At 42.0% G+C, this 20057-nt stretch overlaps 1 protein-coding gene across 1 annotated transcript; it reads right to left on the reverse strand.

Moving 5' to 3' along the window:
• Window positions 1–955: 955 nt before the first annotated feature.
• CBLN4 (cerebellin 4 precursor) lies at window positions 956–10269 on the reverse strand. The gene is made up of 3 exons (XM_004447713.5): window positions 8928–10269; window positions 5816–5932; window positions 956–4236 (listed from the first exon to the last, which is right to left on the reverse strand). Exons 1-3 carry the CDS (start codon window positions 9216–9218, stop codon window positions 4039–4041), a joined length of 606 nt encoding a protein of 201 aa, XP_004447770.1. The 5' UTR covers window positions 9219–10269; the 3' UTR covers window positions 956–4038.
• Between the last annotated feature and the right edge of the window lie 9788 nt (window positions 10270–20057).

A 20057-nucleotide genomic window follows, 5' to 3' on the forward strand; every position in this document is an offset into this window, starting at 1 on the left:
AGGTCTGGCTGATGCCGTATGTCTAACAATCCCCAAGCGAGGCCAATGCTACAAGAGTAACAAGGATTTCTGAAGCAGTCCTGGAAGGCACCTGTCCCTGCCAGCGGCAGTCAGTATCACCTGGGAGTATGCTAGAAATGCACTCTTAGGTCCCACCCCAGACCTATGCATTAGAATCTGTGTTTTTATCAAGATTCCCAGATGATTCTTATGCACATTAAAAATCTAGGTCTAGACTGGAGTGAAGAGAATAACCTATTTAGAAGCCAACTTCCTAAATCGACACATGCACACACACACATCCCCACGCCCATACACACACCAAAGGAAACCTCTCAGGCAAGGGTCCTGTTTCAGCTTCATAGCTCCAAATCTAAACATCGAACTCCCATTATCTTATGCCATCACCCTTCTCAGTGTTCATCACTTCTCTGTGGTCATTAGGCCAACCAGTTTGGGGACCCTGCTATACTCAACAGACTGCCACCATTCTGGGAAAGGTAGTTTAAATAGCAAAGGTGAATTGATAAAGCCCAGAACCCTCAGTCAGAAGCAGAGGTGGAACCATATTTATTAGACCTCTATTGCTCCTTGCCAAGATTCCAGCTTTATTTGAAGTTTCGAAAGGTCTGAAAGAGGCCACTGTTTCCAAAAACTCAATACCTAGCATAGTACATGACACATTATGGGATAATATAATTAATGTTAGTCGAAGGTATTTAATTCATGATTCAAAGCAGTGACTTTCTTAAGATGAGAGGCCAAAAGAAAACATGTAGCCATCCAGGTTGTTAGTAACCAGAAAGAAAGGGGACAAAGAGGACAAAAACCTTAAATCAGAAAAATAAGGAGATAATTAGAACAAAATTTGAATTAGCACTAGCTTGGATCGTCAGGGCCTCGCAGAATATGGGATCATGGAAAGCAGCTCCAAAAGCAGTTATAATCAGTGAGATCATATATACAAGCTCTTTATTTCTTTCAGTTTTGTTTTCTTGGGAAACTGTCAGCAGGAAACTGCTTGCGACAGGCAATTGCTTGCATTTGCTGATCAATAGATCAAGAAACAGTCAAAAGAGATAGGAACATCCAGGAAGGGATGGCACAGGCATTGATGAAAGTGGACAGGCCAACCCAAATACTTGGTTTAATTAGCAATTTTGTGGACCTGGCGATTTCTGAAAACCGTTTTCAAGTCTTAGAGTGTGTAGAGAGCTTCTAGCTCCACTGCTGGGAATAAGTCTGACACCACTGCCTCCTTCTCTTCAAACTGTCCCATTCAAACGCAATTTTCTTCCCTTCCAAATGCTAATCCTAATATCCTCCATCAGCCCTACTTGCTTCTTTGTTCAGGTCAGAACTTTAAATTTTAGTAATAATAGTAAGCTTTTCATTGAGCTCCTGCTGTGTGCCAGCCACTTCATGTGTTTTATTTAATCTCCATAACCAACTATTTCTTGCTGAAAATTGAATTAATTGAAGCTCAGAGGTGAAGGAACCTGCCCAATGTCACAGAGCTGGTAGGTAAATGTACTAGGATTCTATCCTAGGTCTGTCCAAATTGCATGTTTTTCTGGATAAATCATTTTGTCCCTGTAAACTTTTGTGCCCTTACTTAAATCTTACTTCATTCAGGATAAGTTCCTAAGGCTCTCCTTCTGACTTCATTAATCAGATATCTCATCTCTCACCAGGGTCTCACTGCTCCTGGGACCTTCTGATATTTGATAGCACAGCTTCAGTGCCTTTCCAAGCAGATTTTTCTCTTGAAGTTTTTGGATGAATTTTTCATTTCAAAATATGTACACTGGAGCTTAGGAATTAAAGTCAAGCTTTTGCCAAATTTCTTTTATATTCTGAAAAATCAATACAAATAAAGGCAAGCATAAAAGGGTGGCCACAAGCACATTTACAAAAGACATTTCCAGAGTAGTCTATTTTGATAATAGACTAACTTTTCCTTTATATACTGGTAATTCCAAAACTTTTGAATGACATTGCCAAAAACTGACTAATGGTATATTTATTCAAGCATGATTCACCTTGTTGCAATGTATAGACACAAACTCTGCATACAGAGAAATATGTGGAAGCCCACGGGTGGTCCATTTATATAGGATCCCACTCATATTTAGATGAAAGTCCCCTTTATTTTACCTCTGAACAATATTGGTTTCTACATTACACAATCACAGAGGAGGAAAGGTTTTTGACGGAAAGCCAGCTAGCTGCAGAACAGCTTGCCAAGCAAAACACCGAGGATCCATTGCCATCATCCCCAGAAAATTCTTTCGGGGGTAGGAGAGTATTCCTTGTGATGACTGAATATTTTAACTCGGTGATTTATCATAATTATACTAGAAGACATGCCTGCATGTTTCCTCCCAAAGGGCCTTGTAGCACTTTTCTTGCTGTCCGTAGGTACAAAAAGGGGATCCCCCAAATTGTTACAATTCACTAGAGACCAGAAAACGTAGCCAAATCTTCAGACAAGATGTCTGTAATAGCATTTCCCAGAAAAATGTCATCTTTTGGGACTGAGGAAAGGGCAGAACTTTTTTCCAGTCTTTGGGTTTGAAAATGCTGGCCTTTTTACTCACCACCACTCACTCATACTGAGTACTCTCATGATATTTGGGGAGATCTCTTTTAACTTCTAAACAAGTCCTTCTGAAGGAAGAGTTTACTAAGTTCATTGATTCTCTTTTGGCAAGCTTGCAACTCTTGAATTTGGACAGATTAAACATGGTAATGATTTCCTATACCAATTCAGAGAACTTTGCCTGAAAATTCAGAAAGCTTTTCTCAAACTGCAGGAAACAAGAAATAGAAGAGAGAAAGAGGAAATAAATCATGCAGAATACATATTTCCAAATCTGAAAGGACAAAACAATTCAACTAACATATTAACTTTTATTCTATAACAGAGACATAAATAATTTTATGAATTCATATGACCCATACAAAAGACAAAATAAGATATTGCACTAAGTTTAAATATGGGATATTTGGATTTCATATTAGCTAAACAGATAAATATACACAATTTCAGGAGTTAAGGCAAAACCAGATGATACTTCAAACACAACAGAAGGTTTGAAAAATAGGTATAATTAAAAACAGGAGCATCCCATCTCCAGTTAATAAAGTGGTCATGTCTAAGGGGAAAAAAAATCCCTTAGGTTTTTAATAAAGCAGTTATTATCAATCATGTTAATTAAAGTTGAGCAGTAAAGTATAAGATTTCCTGCAGAGGAGAGCTGTTGTGCCAAGATTTGGGGATTGAGCACTTAGAACTTGGGTAAGCAACTTTTTCCTTGTCATAATTATGATCTATTCTTCCTATTAGAAAATATAACTTGGAAAATATGACTCTTTCACATATATACTTAAAATACAACTATGAAGCATTCTTTATTATTATTTTTTAGGGAAGTCATGTTTGTGATCTCAAAGTCAAGGTAAAATTGAGGGCAAGCCATTCATTCCCTACTTGTAGAGAAGACACAAGCCAGTCACTGAAAAGCAGTTCCCAGGTACCTTAGGAGAACAAAACAAATGAAATCCAAAGGAACAAAAACAAGTGTAATCAATATTTCAACACAATATACAGTTCTTTGGCAGTAACACACAAATTGTTGAGTGAAGTCAGAACCTGGAGTTTTTTAATTCTTAGACCCGGTTGTCAGTCTTTAAAAAAAAGAGAAATAAAATTCCACATCTGCAACAAAGTCAGGAAATTAAATTCAGGATAAACCTTGCAGACAGCTTTTAACTGTTACATTTAAGCATAGATAGGTATTGTCTGCTTTGAGTCCCAATCCAAATATACTGAAACACACACACACAGAAATAATCGGTGAACCTTTGTATTGGTTTGGACAAGCCTAGAATCCTTAAAGAGAATCCATATTCACCCGTGAGAAACCAATCAAAAAAAAACAAAAAACATCAATCCGATGATGAAAAAAATGATCTTCAAATAATGCAGGGGTGGGCGGCCCCTCACCTGGATAAACATCACGGAGAAATCAAATTCTATAGGGGGAACACAAGAAAGCCAGAAAACGTGGAATACTGCCAGCCTCCAACCAAATTACCTTTCTCCAGTTTTAGGTAAACCTTATCCTCCTTATCTAGGTAGAGCAGGACGCCATTAGTGGCAGCTTCACGAGTAACGTCTTTGTCCCCAGCGAAGGCAGATATCACTGGTTTTCCGTTTAGCATCAGGTTAACCTAAAAGAAAAAAATGTCTCTGAAAAGCTGTCAGTAAAGTAAAAACATACTGGCGATAATGAATAACTTCAAAGGATGACAGTCCAGGTAAAATACCTGGGGTTCAGAACATCTATCTCCTTCCTTTCAAATTAGCCAATAGAGTTGGCTACACTTACAATGAGCTGATTTTTTTTCTCCCATTGGGATTTCCTTAAATGCTTACAAGAGAATACTCTCTATGAGCAAACTTACCAAGTGGAAACTGGCCTCCTTTCAGCACACAAATTAAGCTTACTACTTTATTCACCTCTTCCACTCAACACAATCGTTTGATAATGAAGCAAGCCTGTGGCTTCCCAGTACATTAATAAAAAGAAACCCAGTGCCCACTGGCCTGATAAGGCCAGCTACAGCAAGGGTCTGCCAAAATCCTTGCAGGTGACTGATGCAGCTGTGACAAGCATCATGTTGAAAAATCATCTGAAATAATGGAGAATATATACATGTGCATGAATTCTTTTTGTTTTCCCTGACAAGAAAAATATATTAAAAATACTAAACACCACTACCACTGGAGAGTTTAATGGTGGATTATTAGCAAATAAACAATGCAAAATTCTAACTTTTCTCCATCCTGTAATTTTGATAATACAGTGTCAGACATGACAAGTTTCTTTCTAAATCATGGAGCTTGGGGGAAGTTTTTCTATGGGAGTAAATTTGCTTCCTAGCTATTCATTCCCCTGAGGTTAAAGATGAGCTTGCATAAATAAAATCTGAGACACGCCAATGTATCCACTCACTAGAATATGTAAAAATGACAGATGAGCGGGTCATCTGTTCTCCACTGGAGACATAGGATACAATATAAGTATCAGGCACATGCTGAATAGTGTTCCTAAAATTCCATAGACAGTTGTTTGTGTGTTTGGTACTAGCATATTTCAATATGCTAAAGACAACTAGCCCCATTGTTGCCTTTTTAGTATAAGGTCAAGCCCATTGCCTGAGAAAGTACAACACAAAATATATTGTTAACTTTCAAACTGCAATTGGTAAGAATTCACTAGCTTCAGAGTACCTGAGGATACACCATTTAAAGGCTAAGCACAGCATAACATTTTCAAAAGTACATTGAATGTTCCTTCATATGTGTATTTTTAATGGTTAATTTTATCTCACAGTTTTAAAAACGATAGCAAATTTGTTGTGTTTATCTATTCCACACTTGCAGAGCTCTACTTATCCTACAATGTTTTACTTACAAGTTCAAATCATTTTTGCATGTGCATTAAATGGAATCAAGATCTTACAAAGGGATTTGTATCACTAAATTTTTACTAAACCATGTTTTTAATGTCTGGTTATTATTAAGGCAATGACTTCAAGTGGCTACTTTTCTATATGCTATTTGTCACACGTTTTAAGCGATCTTACAAAGAAGAAAATTGAACAGTAACTTTTAAAAATAAAATATAAAAATGATGGTTATATCTTTACAGGAAAAATAATGTTTAGGGAAATACTTAAATGCATGGCCCACTACAGATAAACACAGCTGTCTGGGGATAGAGAGAGAAGGGATCAAAACACATACCTGGATTGTTTGACTCTGGTAGACTTTAATTACGTGAAAACTGAAACTGTAAATTCCTTTTCTTGGTGCTACAAAGACAGACTCCAATGTGAAAAAATTACCCACATTTACTAGGATCTACAAAAAAATAGCAAACAATAGTAAATTATTAAAATATTTTCTTCTGTAAGTAAAATGAGTTCCCCATCTCTTTCCCTCCTTTTCTACCTTCTTTCTTTCCTTCTCCTCTCCCTCTCTCCCTCTTTCCCTCTCTCCTTTCTCTCTTTCTTTTTCTTTCTCAATCCACAACTAGCTAAAGAAACCACAGAGGATGGGACATCTAGTTCTATTTCCTTCCTCTTTAGTGACTTGAAAAATTGACTTGTTTATTGGAAGGTTCTGTTGCTTGTCGAATGGTATAGGAAAAAATAAATTAACTGCTTTGTATTCATGCATCAACTGCCAGGAAGGCCCAGTAGCTGTGGAAACAACTAGGTAGTATGTGGGAACTTAAAATATAATCTTTGCCCTCAGAGTCAAATAGAAGGCACTAGCCATGTGTCTACACTCCCACTGCCTACAAACCTTTGCGATGTCCAGAGGTGACGTTTCCAAGCCAGCCAATCAGCACCCATGGACTCTGCAGTCATCCCTGGACACAAAGGGATGGGCACCCCTCCACCATGTGACATCATCCATGACATTGAACAGTTGGTATACAAAGTGATCTGAGTGCCTGGACCTCCTCTGAACCTCTGCCAACCTTTTCCTAAGATGTCTAGACCATTTTATTTTTCCATTCCTATGTCATCTGCACCTTAATTTTAATATTTTGGCAATGACTCAGCCCTTATGGGCTGCCAAAGAGTAGACTGTGAATAAGGACAGTATGTGCAATAGATGGCCTTCTCATGTCCCTCCCAGCATTATCCATTATCCTTCTACCAATCAATTGCTTTTTATTTGAAGTTCAAGGGTCTGAAATGAAAAGTGTAAGCATAGAGTCGTAAGGTACTACTTTCCAAGAAAGCAACAATGCATTCTGCATTGCAAGATGTTCAGCCTGGCTCTACTTACTGGTTATGAAATCCACCCTGAACTTCAATAAGCTATCTCTTAAGTTAAATTTATGAATCTCAAAGTCTCTTCCTATGAAAGGGAGAGAGAATGGGGGAAGGAGTGACATGTAAAATACATAGGATTTCTTCCATTCCTCTGAGAAATAAACACATAAGTGGCATTCAAAGGAATCAGACGTTCTTTAATAAAAAAAAAATATATACATTTCCCATCTATCAGTGGCATTCTGCTACTCTCTCTTTTAAACACTGCTTTCTTATCAATATTAATACCTTTTCAAGACTTGCATAATTCCCTAAAAATGTACTATTATTTCTGAGCCACACACCAGAACATAGTAATGGTCATGTAGCAGAATCAACAACTGATTTAAAATACATGCGTGAGTATAATTTTATTCTCAGATTTCACTTTGTCCCAAATAAGCATCAGATTTCTTTTCTCTGACCTGATGATGGATGGTTTTCAACAAGTCACCAGGTGTGCCATAATCCCCAACAGAGCTTTTACAAAGGATTTTTTTTCAGGCACATTTAAAATAATTTGAAGTGCTTAGCGGGGACTTCCTAATTCAGATACAAGTAGCATAACTCATTCCCAATAATGGAAATGGCTGATTAGTGTTGACTACACATAAGATTGAATGTTGACTCTACATTGTAATTAGAGCATCCGGGCACGTCAAGCTTTATAAATAAATGTGTCTTGTTGTCTCTTAGATGCATCTGCATGGTTCCTCGAACAGAGGAACAAACCTTCTCCTCTTCTAATTGACAGAAAGGTCATTGAAAAAAAACATGCAGTACACAGGCTAGTGCAATGTCCACAGCATTCCAGCATTTAATTAATGCATCCAAACACAAACCAGGGCTGATGCTGGGATTTATTTCTATTAGGATGGAAAATACTGCACCAAAACCCCAAAGGGGCTACTTAATTCTTTAAAAATTACAGCTATCCAATAGTAAGCCCCTGAGAGGCATTCTCTGCCTTTGGCAAGCTAGAGAATGTATTATTTAGGAAGCATTAAATAAGGAATACAGATGTCACCTCACCCCTTCTCGGAACTTCCTGGAACACCACTTAACCTGTGCTCCTGCAAAAGTGGCTTTGGATGCAACTGTGATCTTTGAATCCGGGATTAAAGACAGACTCTGGGTGATGCAGAGGTTGAAATTGAAACCCAGGGGTCAGTTCTCTTCCTTAAAGACTCCTCGCTAAAGCTGAGCAAATACCCTGGGGTTTCTCATCACACCAAACCCCAGAGCTCTGCTAAACAGAAGCCGCTGCCTTCACCAGCTCCTCTCCCACTCCCTGCCCTCAACCCCAAAGTCTGTCTTTCTCTGGCAGTTTGCAATTCTCTGAGAAGACCTGAGCACAAGGAAGGAGAACCGGCTCCTCAGTGCTTCCCCAAGGGAGCCCAGCGCAGTCGCCCAATTCCTTTTCCCCTTCTCCTTGGTAACTTTTCTCCAAGTACGGGAGAAAGGCTTTCGCCCAACGGCGGCGGCTCCTGGAACGTGTGCGGGGACCCTGGCAGCGACAAGGGGGACGAGATCTGACCCGCCGCCACCGCCCTCCACCCTCTTTGGCCACCTGCGGGATCTCTGCAGAGTGGGAAGCCACGGAGCTCTCTTTGGGAGAAGCTTCCCCACCTGGGAGAAGCAAATCAAACATTTATCGGGCGTCCACGAGGGTACTGCAGAAACCGCCTCCGCGGCACCTGCAGTGAAATCGGAGCCAGGCCGAGCTCTGGCCAAGAGCTTGCAGGGTCTTGGGTCCAGAGTCCCTTCAGTTCCTGGGGACCTGTTGCTGTTAAACTTGTCCTGAGCTCTCGCTGCTGCCGGCCTCTCCCCGGGCGCCCAGCAGCCGGGAGGCAATGGGGAGGGGGGCGGACACTAGAAGTTTCAGAACTAGACGTGCTGGGGGCAACGGGCACCTAAATAATCCTGCACTGCCCAATCCGACCAGGATAGCCTGAGCCGGCAGCCCCGCTCCGAGCTGCCCGGACACCGTTCCCCACCCGCTCGATGCCCCGCACGCCTCGGAGTCTGACCTGATCGAAGTAAATGATGCGCGTCTTGTTGCTCATCTCGGACGGCTCGTGGTTGGTGCTCCGCACGGCCGAGAAGGCGACCTTGGAGTTGGCCGCCCGGACCGAGATCCCCAGCGGCGAGGAAGAAGAGCCCTTGGAGTCCGTGGCCGGGTTCGAGTCGCACACCACCAGGCACTTGCCCTCCAGCACGATGGGCTCCGTGTCGTTCTGCGCCCAGACGGGCAGCGCCGGCAGCGCGAGGGCCAGCAGCACGGCCGGCACCACGGACAGCGCCCGGCCCGCGGCGCCCATGGTGAGCCGCGTGGGCAGCCGCAGCCGCTGACGCCCCTGCTAAGTCCCAGTCGCCTCCTCGCCCGGGACCCCGGAGCTGACGAAGACGCCGGCGGCTAGATGGACAGCGCTGCAGGAGCGGCGGCGGCGCGCACACTTCCACCAATTCTGTGGTTTGAAGTCACAGGCTCCCCTCGCGCTCTCTCGCTGGCTCGGTTACCTTTGTCCTTTAAGGAGCTCATGCAGAACCCCCTACCCCACCCTCCTCCGCTCAAGAATCAGCCCTCTCTGGGGCTCCTGCACCCACCCTGGTTCCTAAACATGTAAAGATCACCAAACTCTCGCATTTACACCTAAAAGGAAAAAAAATAATAAATTCTAACCCCGAACCCAAACCCCCCCTGGTGAACCACCGAGCAGGAACAGAGGGGACGCAAAGAGCAGCCACAAGGGGGGTGCATGCCCAGCGGCGCCGGTGTCGGTGCTGCCCAAGTCCGGGTGACGGCAGGGATGAATTACAGAGGCAGGAGGTGTTTCCCGGACTGCGAAACCCGCGAGGCTGTGTTCAGGGCCAGGACGCTAGCGACTCCCACTTTCTCTTGGTCAAGATTCTCCAAAGCTTGGTGTCCCTTGGACACAGGCAAGGGCTAGACGCGTCCCCGCGATGGAAGCACAGATCCGCGGAATCAGCTCCGGCCGGCGGGTCCTCTCCTGCCTCCGCCGCACGCCCTCGGTCCCCGCACACAACTTTCTCCCTCCTGGCGCAGCCGGGAGGGCGCGGGGCTGGCACACGCGCTCTATTTATAGGAGCGCCGGGGCGGCTGGGGTTGGCTGACGCCTCAACCCGCTGGCTCCGGGGGAAGCGGGAGAGGGCGTCCGGTGACCCCAGTCGAGCCGCTCCACCTGGGGTGTAACGCACCCCGGCGAGAGCGGGGACGCACAGCGCTGCTGGCAGCCAAGGTCCGAGGCCACTGCGTCCCCGGGGAGCGCGCGGCGCTCAGGTGCGTGTCCAAAAAAATAAGGCGCCCACGGCCCTGCGCTGGCCCCAGCTCGGCTCCCGCTCTCCCCCTCCTGGGTCTGGGCCCGCGGAGGGGGCTGAGGCTCCCGTCGCCCCTCCCCGGCACGGGGCTCGGCCGCCGAGCGCCCTCCAAGCGGAGAGTGGCGCTGCCCGCCGCGGTTGCAGAGCTGGCCGGGCGGAGGCGGCCCCGCGCGGCGCGCGGCCGGGACCCGGGGACCCGCGGGCGTCCGCACCGCGCCTGACCGCGAGCCCGCCCCGCAGAGCCTGCGGGCCTGGCGAGCTCCGGGAAGCCTCTCGGGGCGGACCGAGCCGTGGGGACCGCTGGGACCAGGCAAATGCCTTCCGCCCCGGGGGGTCAGCGCAGAGGCCGCAGCCCACCCTCCACCCGCAGGGGAATCCACCCCCGGGAAAGCCGGGGGAGGTGGGAAGTGAGAGGGGGTGTACTAACTCAGCAAGAGCAGGCTCCCCGAACCCTAAAATAAGCCAGCCCTGCTCCTGAGAATACAGCACCTTTCTCTCCTCAGGTTGTCTGTCTCTGGAGGGCTACGAGAACTTGGCCAAGTCACGTGTGCTCTCTAGGAAGGCTGGACTCGGCTCAGGTCCTCATCAGCTCTCCAGCTCTGTGATTTGGGGGAATCCTATCACTACCTTGACGAATTCCTTCTACACTTCCAGTTACCGGCGAGGAGGTGCTGTATCTTCAGTCAACCCAGCACCCCCATCAGCCGGCTCGGGCCTGACAAAGAGTAGAAACTCATAGAAATGTATTGAGTACTAATCGTTTGTCTCCAGGATGGGTGGATCTCTGACGCAAGGAGACCTTCTTCGGCTTGGCATTTAGAAAGCCACACCTGCACCTCCAGTCTTCTCCCCTCCCATGACCCTGGAGGCAGGGCCACATATTGAGCCATAAGTACCAAAATGCAATTGTTAAAATAGGAGCAACTCCAACGGGTTGGTAAATCCCCACCCCCATTTCCCTAGGATCTGGCAACTAAAGGGTCGATGCCTGAGGCCAAACGGGTCTCCAGACTCTGCCCCAGGGAGACCAACATCGGTACTGACTGGCAGGTGCCAGTGCCGTCTTGTTGGTTACAAGGTGGAATTGCACTAATCTAGGCTCCAACTAAACAGGGTGAATTGCTGGTTGCCCTCTGAGGGGGGCCACCATTTCCCCAGGACTGATGCCCCACCCAGCAGAGCTTTTCACCTGAGCCCCACTGTCGTTTGTGACTCTCCTTGGCCTTTTCCAACTATCTGCCTCAAAAACAGCTGCAGTTGCCTCTCATCTGATGATGTCTTTTTGAGGGCAGGGACTGGATCTAGTTGGGTTCCTCTTTTTCTCCTGCAGGCTTGAACACTCTGCCTTCCTTATCCTCGACAGCTGTTCCATAACTAAGACCTGGACTGTTCAATTCCAGGCTGGGATAGGAAGTTTGAGAAAAAGACTCTGTGGACTACAGACTTACTAAATAAGCAATAAACTATCTTCTCACCAACCCGGATGTATTCTCTCCACATCCTCTTCTTCCCTAGACATCTACCATCCTGCAAGAATTCAGACTTAAAGAAACGTCCTCTCTCCCTCCTTGTTCCCCTACCAGAAGTACTCATTTTGCATTTTGTGTCCCCCAAACCTAGGAGAGCAACCATATCAGGGACTCAGTAATTGATTGTGGAGTGACTGAATACTGCCAGATAGAGTGTAATTATCAGTAATTCACCTTATAGTATAAACTGGTATAAGTGAATCTCTCAGGAAAAAATTAAATTTAAAGCCTCCTAGATAATTGGTGATAAAAGCCTTGCTTCCTTACTAAAGGATGTTCCCCTACGCAGGATATTCTGAGGCTATGAAACATGTCATATCCTGTCAACTCCTGCTAAGAGAAGCTACCCAACATTGTGAAGCACATGGCCCTGTCTCCTTCACCCTGCGCCCCTGATTGGACAGGGAGAGCCCCTTAGTTCTAGGGCTGCTGAGCCATTTGGTATCAGAAGCCCATGGCTTTAGAGCCTGACTCAGCCAGATGTGCTGGACTGCCAGATTTTCTCTCCCTCAGATCTAAATAAGCCAGTGAAACTGCTTCTAGTAAGCACTAGGTGCTGCCGAGAAAGGGTCTTGTAGAGTCCAGAACTGCTATGGCCATTTACGGGCTGTGCATGAGCTGAAGCCAGGAATGACCACACTTGTAGACAGAAGCGCATCTGGGGAAAGGGGGTTAAAGGGTGAATCTCTGGTTCCTAACTCCTCCCAACTGCATGAGGTCCAGCAACACTTTCTTCCAACCTTACGTTTCTTGAGAGCCTCCTGGATTCTTGCAAAAAACATATATATATGGGGAGGGGGGGAGGGGTGGTATGTGGGAACCTCATATTTTTTGTGATCTATGTATCTTCAAAAAAATTCAATTTAAAAATGCTCAAAAAAAACCATGTATATAAATAAACATAAATACATAATTTTTTTTTTGCTTGGACTGGCTTTAATAACCTACTGTTCTTGACATTCAGAATCCTCCTTAGAACTTTCCCAGAAAATCATACCTTAAAGACATGCCTCCCCCACCAAAAGACGTCAGCGCATCCAACCCCTGTCCTTGGGAAATGTTTCCCAGGCATTTCTGGGAAAGGAGGCTTCATCTGCTCCCCACCGCCTGCTCCAGTGCCAGCATCCCAAGGAGAAAAGAAACAGGATTGTGTCCAAGTTTCTTTCAAGCCACAGACCTGTTTAACTGTTTTCAGTTGAAAATGTGCTGTTAAAAAAAAACTTCATTGTGATCCAAATGTTTCCCTTTTCTGAAATCTCCCATATGGAATTTGATGCCCAGGAATTTTGTTACTAACTCTCTAGAGATGAGGCAATTTCACTCCTCTGGAGTTGGACTCAACTTCAAGGTAAATTAGATCCGACCTGGGCTTGCATAGTAAAGCTATAACACGGCTATGGTCTTTAACTTACATGAGTGCCTGTCTGGCCATCCCTTAGAGAAACCAAATTTCCAGCAAGCCCAAAACAGTATGGACCCATGAGTAATTTTCTGTTTCTGAAGAAAACATATTTAAGAAGGCAGAGATAGATGTGCAAGGTATTCAACTCTGAGGACCTCACAGGAAAAATAACCCTGTGGTTGAATGAAAGAAGGCTCCATACATCATTTAGCAGGCATAGCCACAGATCAGTAGTGCAGAAGGTAGAAAATCGAGAGAGAGAATAGCAGCCAAGTTCACATCAAACCCAGACCAAGGTCCACTGAGTCACTTAATTACCCTTTGCTCTCTATAGTGAGAGTTAGCCACCCAAGCAAACGTTATTCTTTGAGGAAGGATAAATAGCTTAAGGATAAATGACTCTGCGTACAACTAGTATGTGAGAAAATTCCAGAACAGTGTTGAGTACACCTGCAAGTCTCCATCTGGAGACAAATTACTGACTTATTTTCTATGATGATAGTATTATTGGGAAAATGAGATAAAGGGCAGGGAGCAAGGCTTTGTTTTTTACATTGGTTTCAGAAGTTAAAATTTGCTTGAAACAATTTGTCCACATGGTTTCATGGAATCACTGCATTGGCCAGCCAAGGCGTGCGTCTAAGACCTCAGGGAGCAGTAAGACTTCTTGATGATGGTCACTGACAGATTCTGTTCCCTTTTTCCTGTAATACCCTGTACTTGTTCCAGTCACTCTATTTATCACAGTTGTTTGATGTTGTTGATTTATTTGTTGTGTTCTCCTCTGACAACCTACTCCTTGGGTGCACAGAATTTGGTAGCGAGTAGGTACTCCAAATAAAAGTTTATTGAATAAGGTAACTTGGGTCCTTATTTCTCATAGGGGAAATAAAATACTCACTATAAACATGATTGTAAAAGTGAAATTCTTTTGGAAATTGTTTGGAGTTTGAAATATTTAGTCTACCCTTAACTACTAGGAATAGAAGTCCAAAGAATCACAAAGAAGATTTATTGAAAGGATGCTCTGTACTTTGAATATATTGCAGGTAGGAGGCAAAGCTGAGCCTCAGAAAGGGATTTAAACCTTGTGAATCGCCTCCACTGCCTTCCCCTCCCAGCTCTTTTTCTCTCTCCTCTATCCCTCCCTCTCCTCTTTATCCTCCTCTCCCACTCCCCTCTCTCAACTTGGCACATCTGCATTATTCTTTTGCTCACTTCTAGCTTTCAATTCTAGCTTTCTAGAAAGGTAGTGCAAGCAATATTATATTATTTTATTGTACAATTCCATGTTAATTCTTTGTATGTGCATACAGATTAGTAGATATTTGAATAAGAAGAGGAAAAAATATGAAAAGTTAGACAGCAAATTGTCAGCTGTAGAATGGTAGATTAAAGGGAAAAGAAAACATTTTTAGTTTGTTTGCTTTTTTAGGGAGTTTATCCTAGTCTCTGGGCCTTCAGTGGAGCCAAAAATCAAATTATAGTTGACTCTAAATTACTATAGAAAATGAGGTAGAATAAAGATAAAGTCTTTCTGAGTGGCCTTTATAAAAATTTCCCAAATGAGAATAGTTTTTAATTTTTTTAAAAAGGCCCCCACCTCAGCAAAAAAAAAAAGTCATACGTTATGGCAAATCACAGAATAAAAAGTGAAATTTTTAATGCTTAAACCCAGAGATATCCAACATTATTATTATTGACATATTTCCCTTGAGATTTTTCACATATGTATATATATACACATGCATGTAATTACGATTCTACCAACGTATAGTATTTATAACATTTTTTCCAATTAAAAACATAGTAGGACCAAATAAAAACCTATCTTTTCATGTCTATAGATACATACTGCCATTATTTTTTAAAATTGCTTTAGTAGAGCCCATTATACGGTATAGCATATGCTAATTAACCAATTTCTTATTGTTGGAAATTTCTAGTTTGGGCTATTACAAACAACAGTCCTTCAAAAAAGTGTTTAATGTTCCTATATCAGGCAGTTATTTAATTTCATGTAAATTGAAAATAGTTACTTGAAAGTGTGAATTTTTATTATTTAACCAAGTATATATGCTGTTTCTGACTATAAGTAATATATCCTCCTCCCTGAATTACTAAAATGGCCTCTGAACTGATCTCCCTGCCTTCATCCCCTCTATTCCATCCTCTTCATGTCAGCCTAAATAAACCTTTTTTAAAATGTAGAACATCCTCCTTACAATCCCTCAATAACTTCCTACTGTTTACAAAATAAATTTCAGGTCCCTTAGAGTCTGAACCTGCTTCCTAGCTCAAGAAGTAAGATATATACATAGTCTCATTTACTCCTTGAGTACAATCAGTGCCTCATTTCTATAGGTAAAGAAACTGGAAAATAAAATGGCTCATTAATTTTACTTTAGATGTTCCCTTATTATTTGAATTGTCATCGTAATCATATATGACGTTATGATACAAATATAAAATAAACTATAAAAACATAAAGGAAAGGGATGTGGGACAGACCAACCAAAAGAAATACACTACATTACCTTTCTCTTTTTTTGCCATAATTTAAACTTAAAATCTGGAGAGAAAAAGGAACTAACATTTTTTTCTCATAAGAGATACCAATTGAATAGCAATTTCCCTTCATTTGTTGTATTGATCCAACTCTAAAATATTATTCACTCAGAGTCTAGGAAGATGTCCAGACATATAAAGCCTCACAGGATACATTTAAGAAAAAAAATTACACAGCAACTGGCATAGTTAATGAGTAGTATCAAATCTTCTGATTATGTTTCAGATTCAACTCAACTCTTTAGATAATGTGTTAGCATCAAGAAAGCCCTAGCTCATAAAAACACTCATAAAAGTAGGATAGATAGGAACTTTCTCAACATGATAAAGGCCGTTTATGAAAACCCCATAGATAACATCATACTCAATGGTGGAAGACTTCAAGTTTTCCCCCAGAGATCAGGAATGAGACAAGGGTGCCCACTTTCACCACTGATATTCAATATTATACTGGAAATTCTTGCCAGAGCAATTAGGCAAGAAAAAGAAATAAAAGTTATCCAGATTAGAAGAGAAGAAGTAAAACTCTATTGCAGATAACATGCAATAAAGAGAAAACTCAAAGGAATCCATAGGAAAATAATTTGCTAAGGATCTAAGACTTGTATACTGAAAATTGTAAAACACTGCTGAAAGAAATTAAGACCTAAATAAATGGCAAGATACCCCATGTTCATAGACTAGAAGAGTTAACTTTGTTAATATGTTAATATTACCCAAAGCAATATACAAATTCAATATATTCCCTATTGAAATTCCAACAGCCTTTTTTGAAAAAATGGAAAAACCAATCTTTGAATTATTATGAAACTGAAGGGCCCTAAATAGCCAAAACTGTCTTGAAAAAGAAAAACAAGGCAGGAAGACTCATACTTCCCAACGCTAAATTGTATTATGAAGTGATAGTAATCAAAGGAGCGAGGTACTGGCACAAAGATAAACAAATAGATGAGTGGAAAAGAATTGAAAGTGCAAAATAGGCCCAAACATCTAAGGGCAATTGATTTTTGGCAAGAGTGCTAAGTACATGTAGTAGGGAAAGCCTAGTCTCTTCAAAGAATGATGTTGGGAAAACTGGATATCCTCATGCAGAAGAATGAAGTTAGACCCCCTAACTCCCACCATATACAAAACTCAACTGAAAATGGATCAAGAACCTAAAGAGCTAAAAGTATAAGACTCGTAGAAGATAGCATGGGATGAGTCTTCATGACCTGAGATTCAGCAATTGATTCTTAGATATGACACCAGAAGCACAAGCAACAAAAGAAACAATAGATAAATTTGATTTCATCAAAATTTAAAACTTTCATGCCTCAAAGGGAATTATGAAGAAAGTGAAAAGACAACCTAAAGAATGGTAGAAAATAGTTTCAAATCACAAATCAAATAAGAATTTAAGATCTAAAATATATAAATAACAAAAAGACAAACAACTTGATTAAAAAATTGGCAAAGGATTTGAATAGGCATTTCTCCAAAGAAGATATACAAATGGTCAATAAATAAATGAAAAGATGCTCAACATCATTAGCCATTAGGGAAATGCAAATCCAAATCATGATGCAATACCAGCCACTAGAATGGCTATTTAAAAAAAAGGAAGAAAGGTGTTAGAGAGGATGCGGAGAAACTGGAGCTCTAGTGCATTATTGGTGGGAATGTAAAATGGTGCAGCCACTGTGGAATGCAATATGGCAGTTCCTCAAAAAGTTAAATATATGATTACTATTTGACCCAGCAATCCTACTTCTAGGTATATACTCAGAGTCTGAAAACAGGGTTGTCAACAGATACTTGCCCATCAATATTTATAGCAGCATTATTCACAATAGCCAAAGGTTGGAAACAACCCCAGTGATCATCAACAAATGAATGAACAAACAAAATATGGTATGTACACAAAATGAAATATCATTCAGCTATAAGAAAACAATGAAATTATAAGACATGCTGCAACATGGAAGAACCTTGAAAATATTATGCTCAATGAAATAAACTATGTAGGGACAAAAATTGTATATCACTTTTAAAAGATGACTAGAATTAGCAAATTCATGGAGAAAAAAAGCAAATTAGAGATTACCAGGGAAGGAAAGTCATGGAGGGAGGGGGAAGAGGGGAGTGTTTTCTTGTAAAAATTAGAAAATTTTTAAGTGGCAAAATATTAAAATTTGTGTGATCTGCACATCTGAGGAGAGTGGTATGTTGGAATTCTTTCTGTGAGTTTTCTATTATTTTTGCAACTACCCTGCAATTTTAAATTATTTCAAAATAAAAAATTTAAAGGAAAAAAGAAGAAAGTCCTAGCTCAGTGCCTAGTGCATAAGTTAACTGACACTTTTTTTTCTTTTGTATATATAAGGAAGATCTGAATGCAGGGTCCAAACCAATAGTTCCTAAGGGGAAGAACTAGATGAGAGGCTTCTTACAAATGCGTCCTCTCTGGCACTGCTCTGAAATGATGGTTCTGGCCATGAATTACAAATCCATTCGATTAACTAGCATCCAAGTAAATCTGGGGAAGCTGGTTCTCTGGCCCCTGCAACCTTGTAGATGCAGCGGTGGGGTACGCCCACCAAGGTCTGAACTGTGGTTAAAAACAGGGTATTTAAAGTCAGCTCCACCTCCTACTAACTTTATGACTGAGGAGTAAATTGCAAACCTTCCTTTGGCTTAGAAAATTGCAATCATAAAAATAATGCCCAGTCCATTGTGTCTTGGAAGCATTAAATAGAAAGTGTTAGCAGGGCATTTAGCACAGTGCCTGGCACAAAGGAAGTGCTCAATTCAAAGCAGCAATTGTTATCATTAATTTATGAAATCTACCAATGGCTAAAAATAACCAGTCCAGGTACTGCAGTGCCCTGAACCAAGGCCCATCAAATGGCTAAATAGACATTATAATGGGAAGAAACTTGCCCAAATGTGAAAGAGAATCAAGGTTCAGGCACCCAGTATATCGACAATAATCAAAGCCAGGTATGAAGGGGAGGTTATCACCGTTATACAAGTTCTGAGTTCTAGAATGTTGGAGATGAAGAGAGTTAATCTCCAATAATTCTGTGTGGCTAAAGCTCTTGAATGAAACAAAAGCACCAGGCAGGTTTGTGAGCTCCTTGCAGGGAGTGGACAAAGGTTAATTGCGCCCCCCCCCACACACACACTCTCTCTTATTAATTGTGACAGATTGAGAATATATGAAAGAATCATATGGCCAAAAGGGATGTATTTTCCAAAGTAGAAATTATACAGAAAGTCAAGAACAGTTGATCAGAAATGATCATCACAGCCACAGAGGAATCAGAAAGCCAGGTAAGGATGGAAGAAAAATATGGCGGCTGTTAAATACCAGGAGATGCTTAAAGCCTGACAGAGTTATCTTTAGGAGGTGGTGTTCCAACTACCAATTTGGCAGCTAGAGGGAATTAAATGCTTTTCTCTTTCCTGAGTTTACACTTGGACTTTTCAGTGAAGAGAGGGAAATAACTTCAACCCAACAGCTTACTCTCTTCTCTCCAATCCAGTCAATGGGGTCTGCTCCAAGTAAGCATGAGATAGGAAGTGTTACTGCTGGTGACAGTCTCAAATCCCACAGCCTCTCATACATGAGCATCTTACATCACTGAGTGTGATTCCAGTGTTTAAGGAGAAGCATATTACTACAACATGGCCACTAGAAGCAAGCCAAACACTTAACCTGGTACACACCTGAAAAAAAGAGCACTCCGTTTTGATCCCAAAGGAAAAACCGTCTGTGTTGGGCTCCCTGAGAACTGGGTGTCCTAACTGCGGTGAGAATCCTTGGGGGACTTTCAAAGGTCAGTTTGACTACAACCATTTTCCCCTTTATGAACTACCTTTAGAATCTAACCCTTGAATATAATGTAACTCCATTACATTTTTTGATGTGTTTTGTTTTGTTTTGACCTAATTGTACCTCCAACTGGCTGCCTCAGAAACTTCTCTTGTTTAGTTGCCAGCACTTTTCTGAGAGGTAGGTCTTATTACCCCCATTTTAAGGATGAAGAAGTGGAGGGTCTGAGAGACTGATGCCAAATGTCACTCAGCTGGTAAGTGGCAGGATTGGGTTTGATTGCTGGACATGTGTCTTCACATCCAAAGATCTTTCCTTGGAACACATGAGAAAAGTTGAAACAAAAAATGCAAGGGGCTTCTAGTATATTCAGAACTGTTTCTTGTCAGTTGATACCAAATCCAGAGGAGAAACTGACTGTATTTCTGGAATTATTCATGTCAATAGAAGGCAAACAAAAATGAAAGTTATGGCAGAGGACTGAGGTTTCAAATGGCAGAACATT

Source organism: Dasypus novemcinctus, chromosome 24 (assembly GCF_030445035.2).
Source record: "Dasypus novemcinctus isolate mDasNov1 chromosome 24, mDasNov1.1.hap2, whole genome shotgun sequence".
NCBI classification, from domain to species: Eukaryota; Metazoa; Chordata; class Mammalia; order Cingulata; family Dasypodidae; genus Dasypus; species Dasypus novemcinctus.

Bases quoted from the DNA above. Each gene is read 5' to 3' on its own strand.
- CBLN4 (XM_004447713.5), bottom strand. From the start codon at position 9,218: ATGGGCGCCGCGGGCCGGGCGCTGTCCGTGGTGCCGGCCGTGCTGCTG. The intron at 5,933-8,927 runs GTCAGACTCCGA...ATTTTTTTGTAG, and splicing joins GCATCATTTACTTCGATCAG to ATCCTAGTAAATGTGGGTAA. The intron at 4,237-5,815 runs GTATGTGTTTTG...TTTTTCTTTTAG, and splicing joins ACCAGAGTCAAACAATCCAG to GTTAACCTGATGCTAAACGG.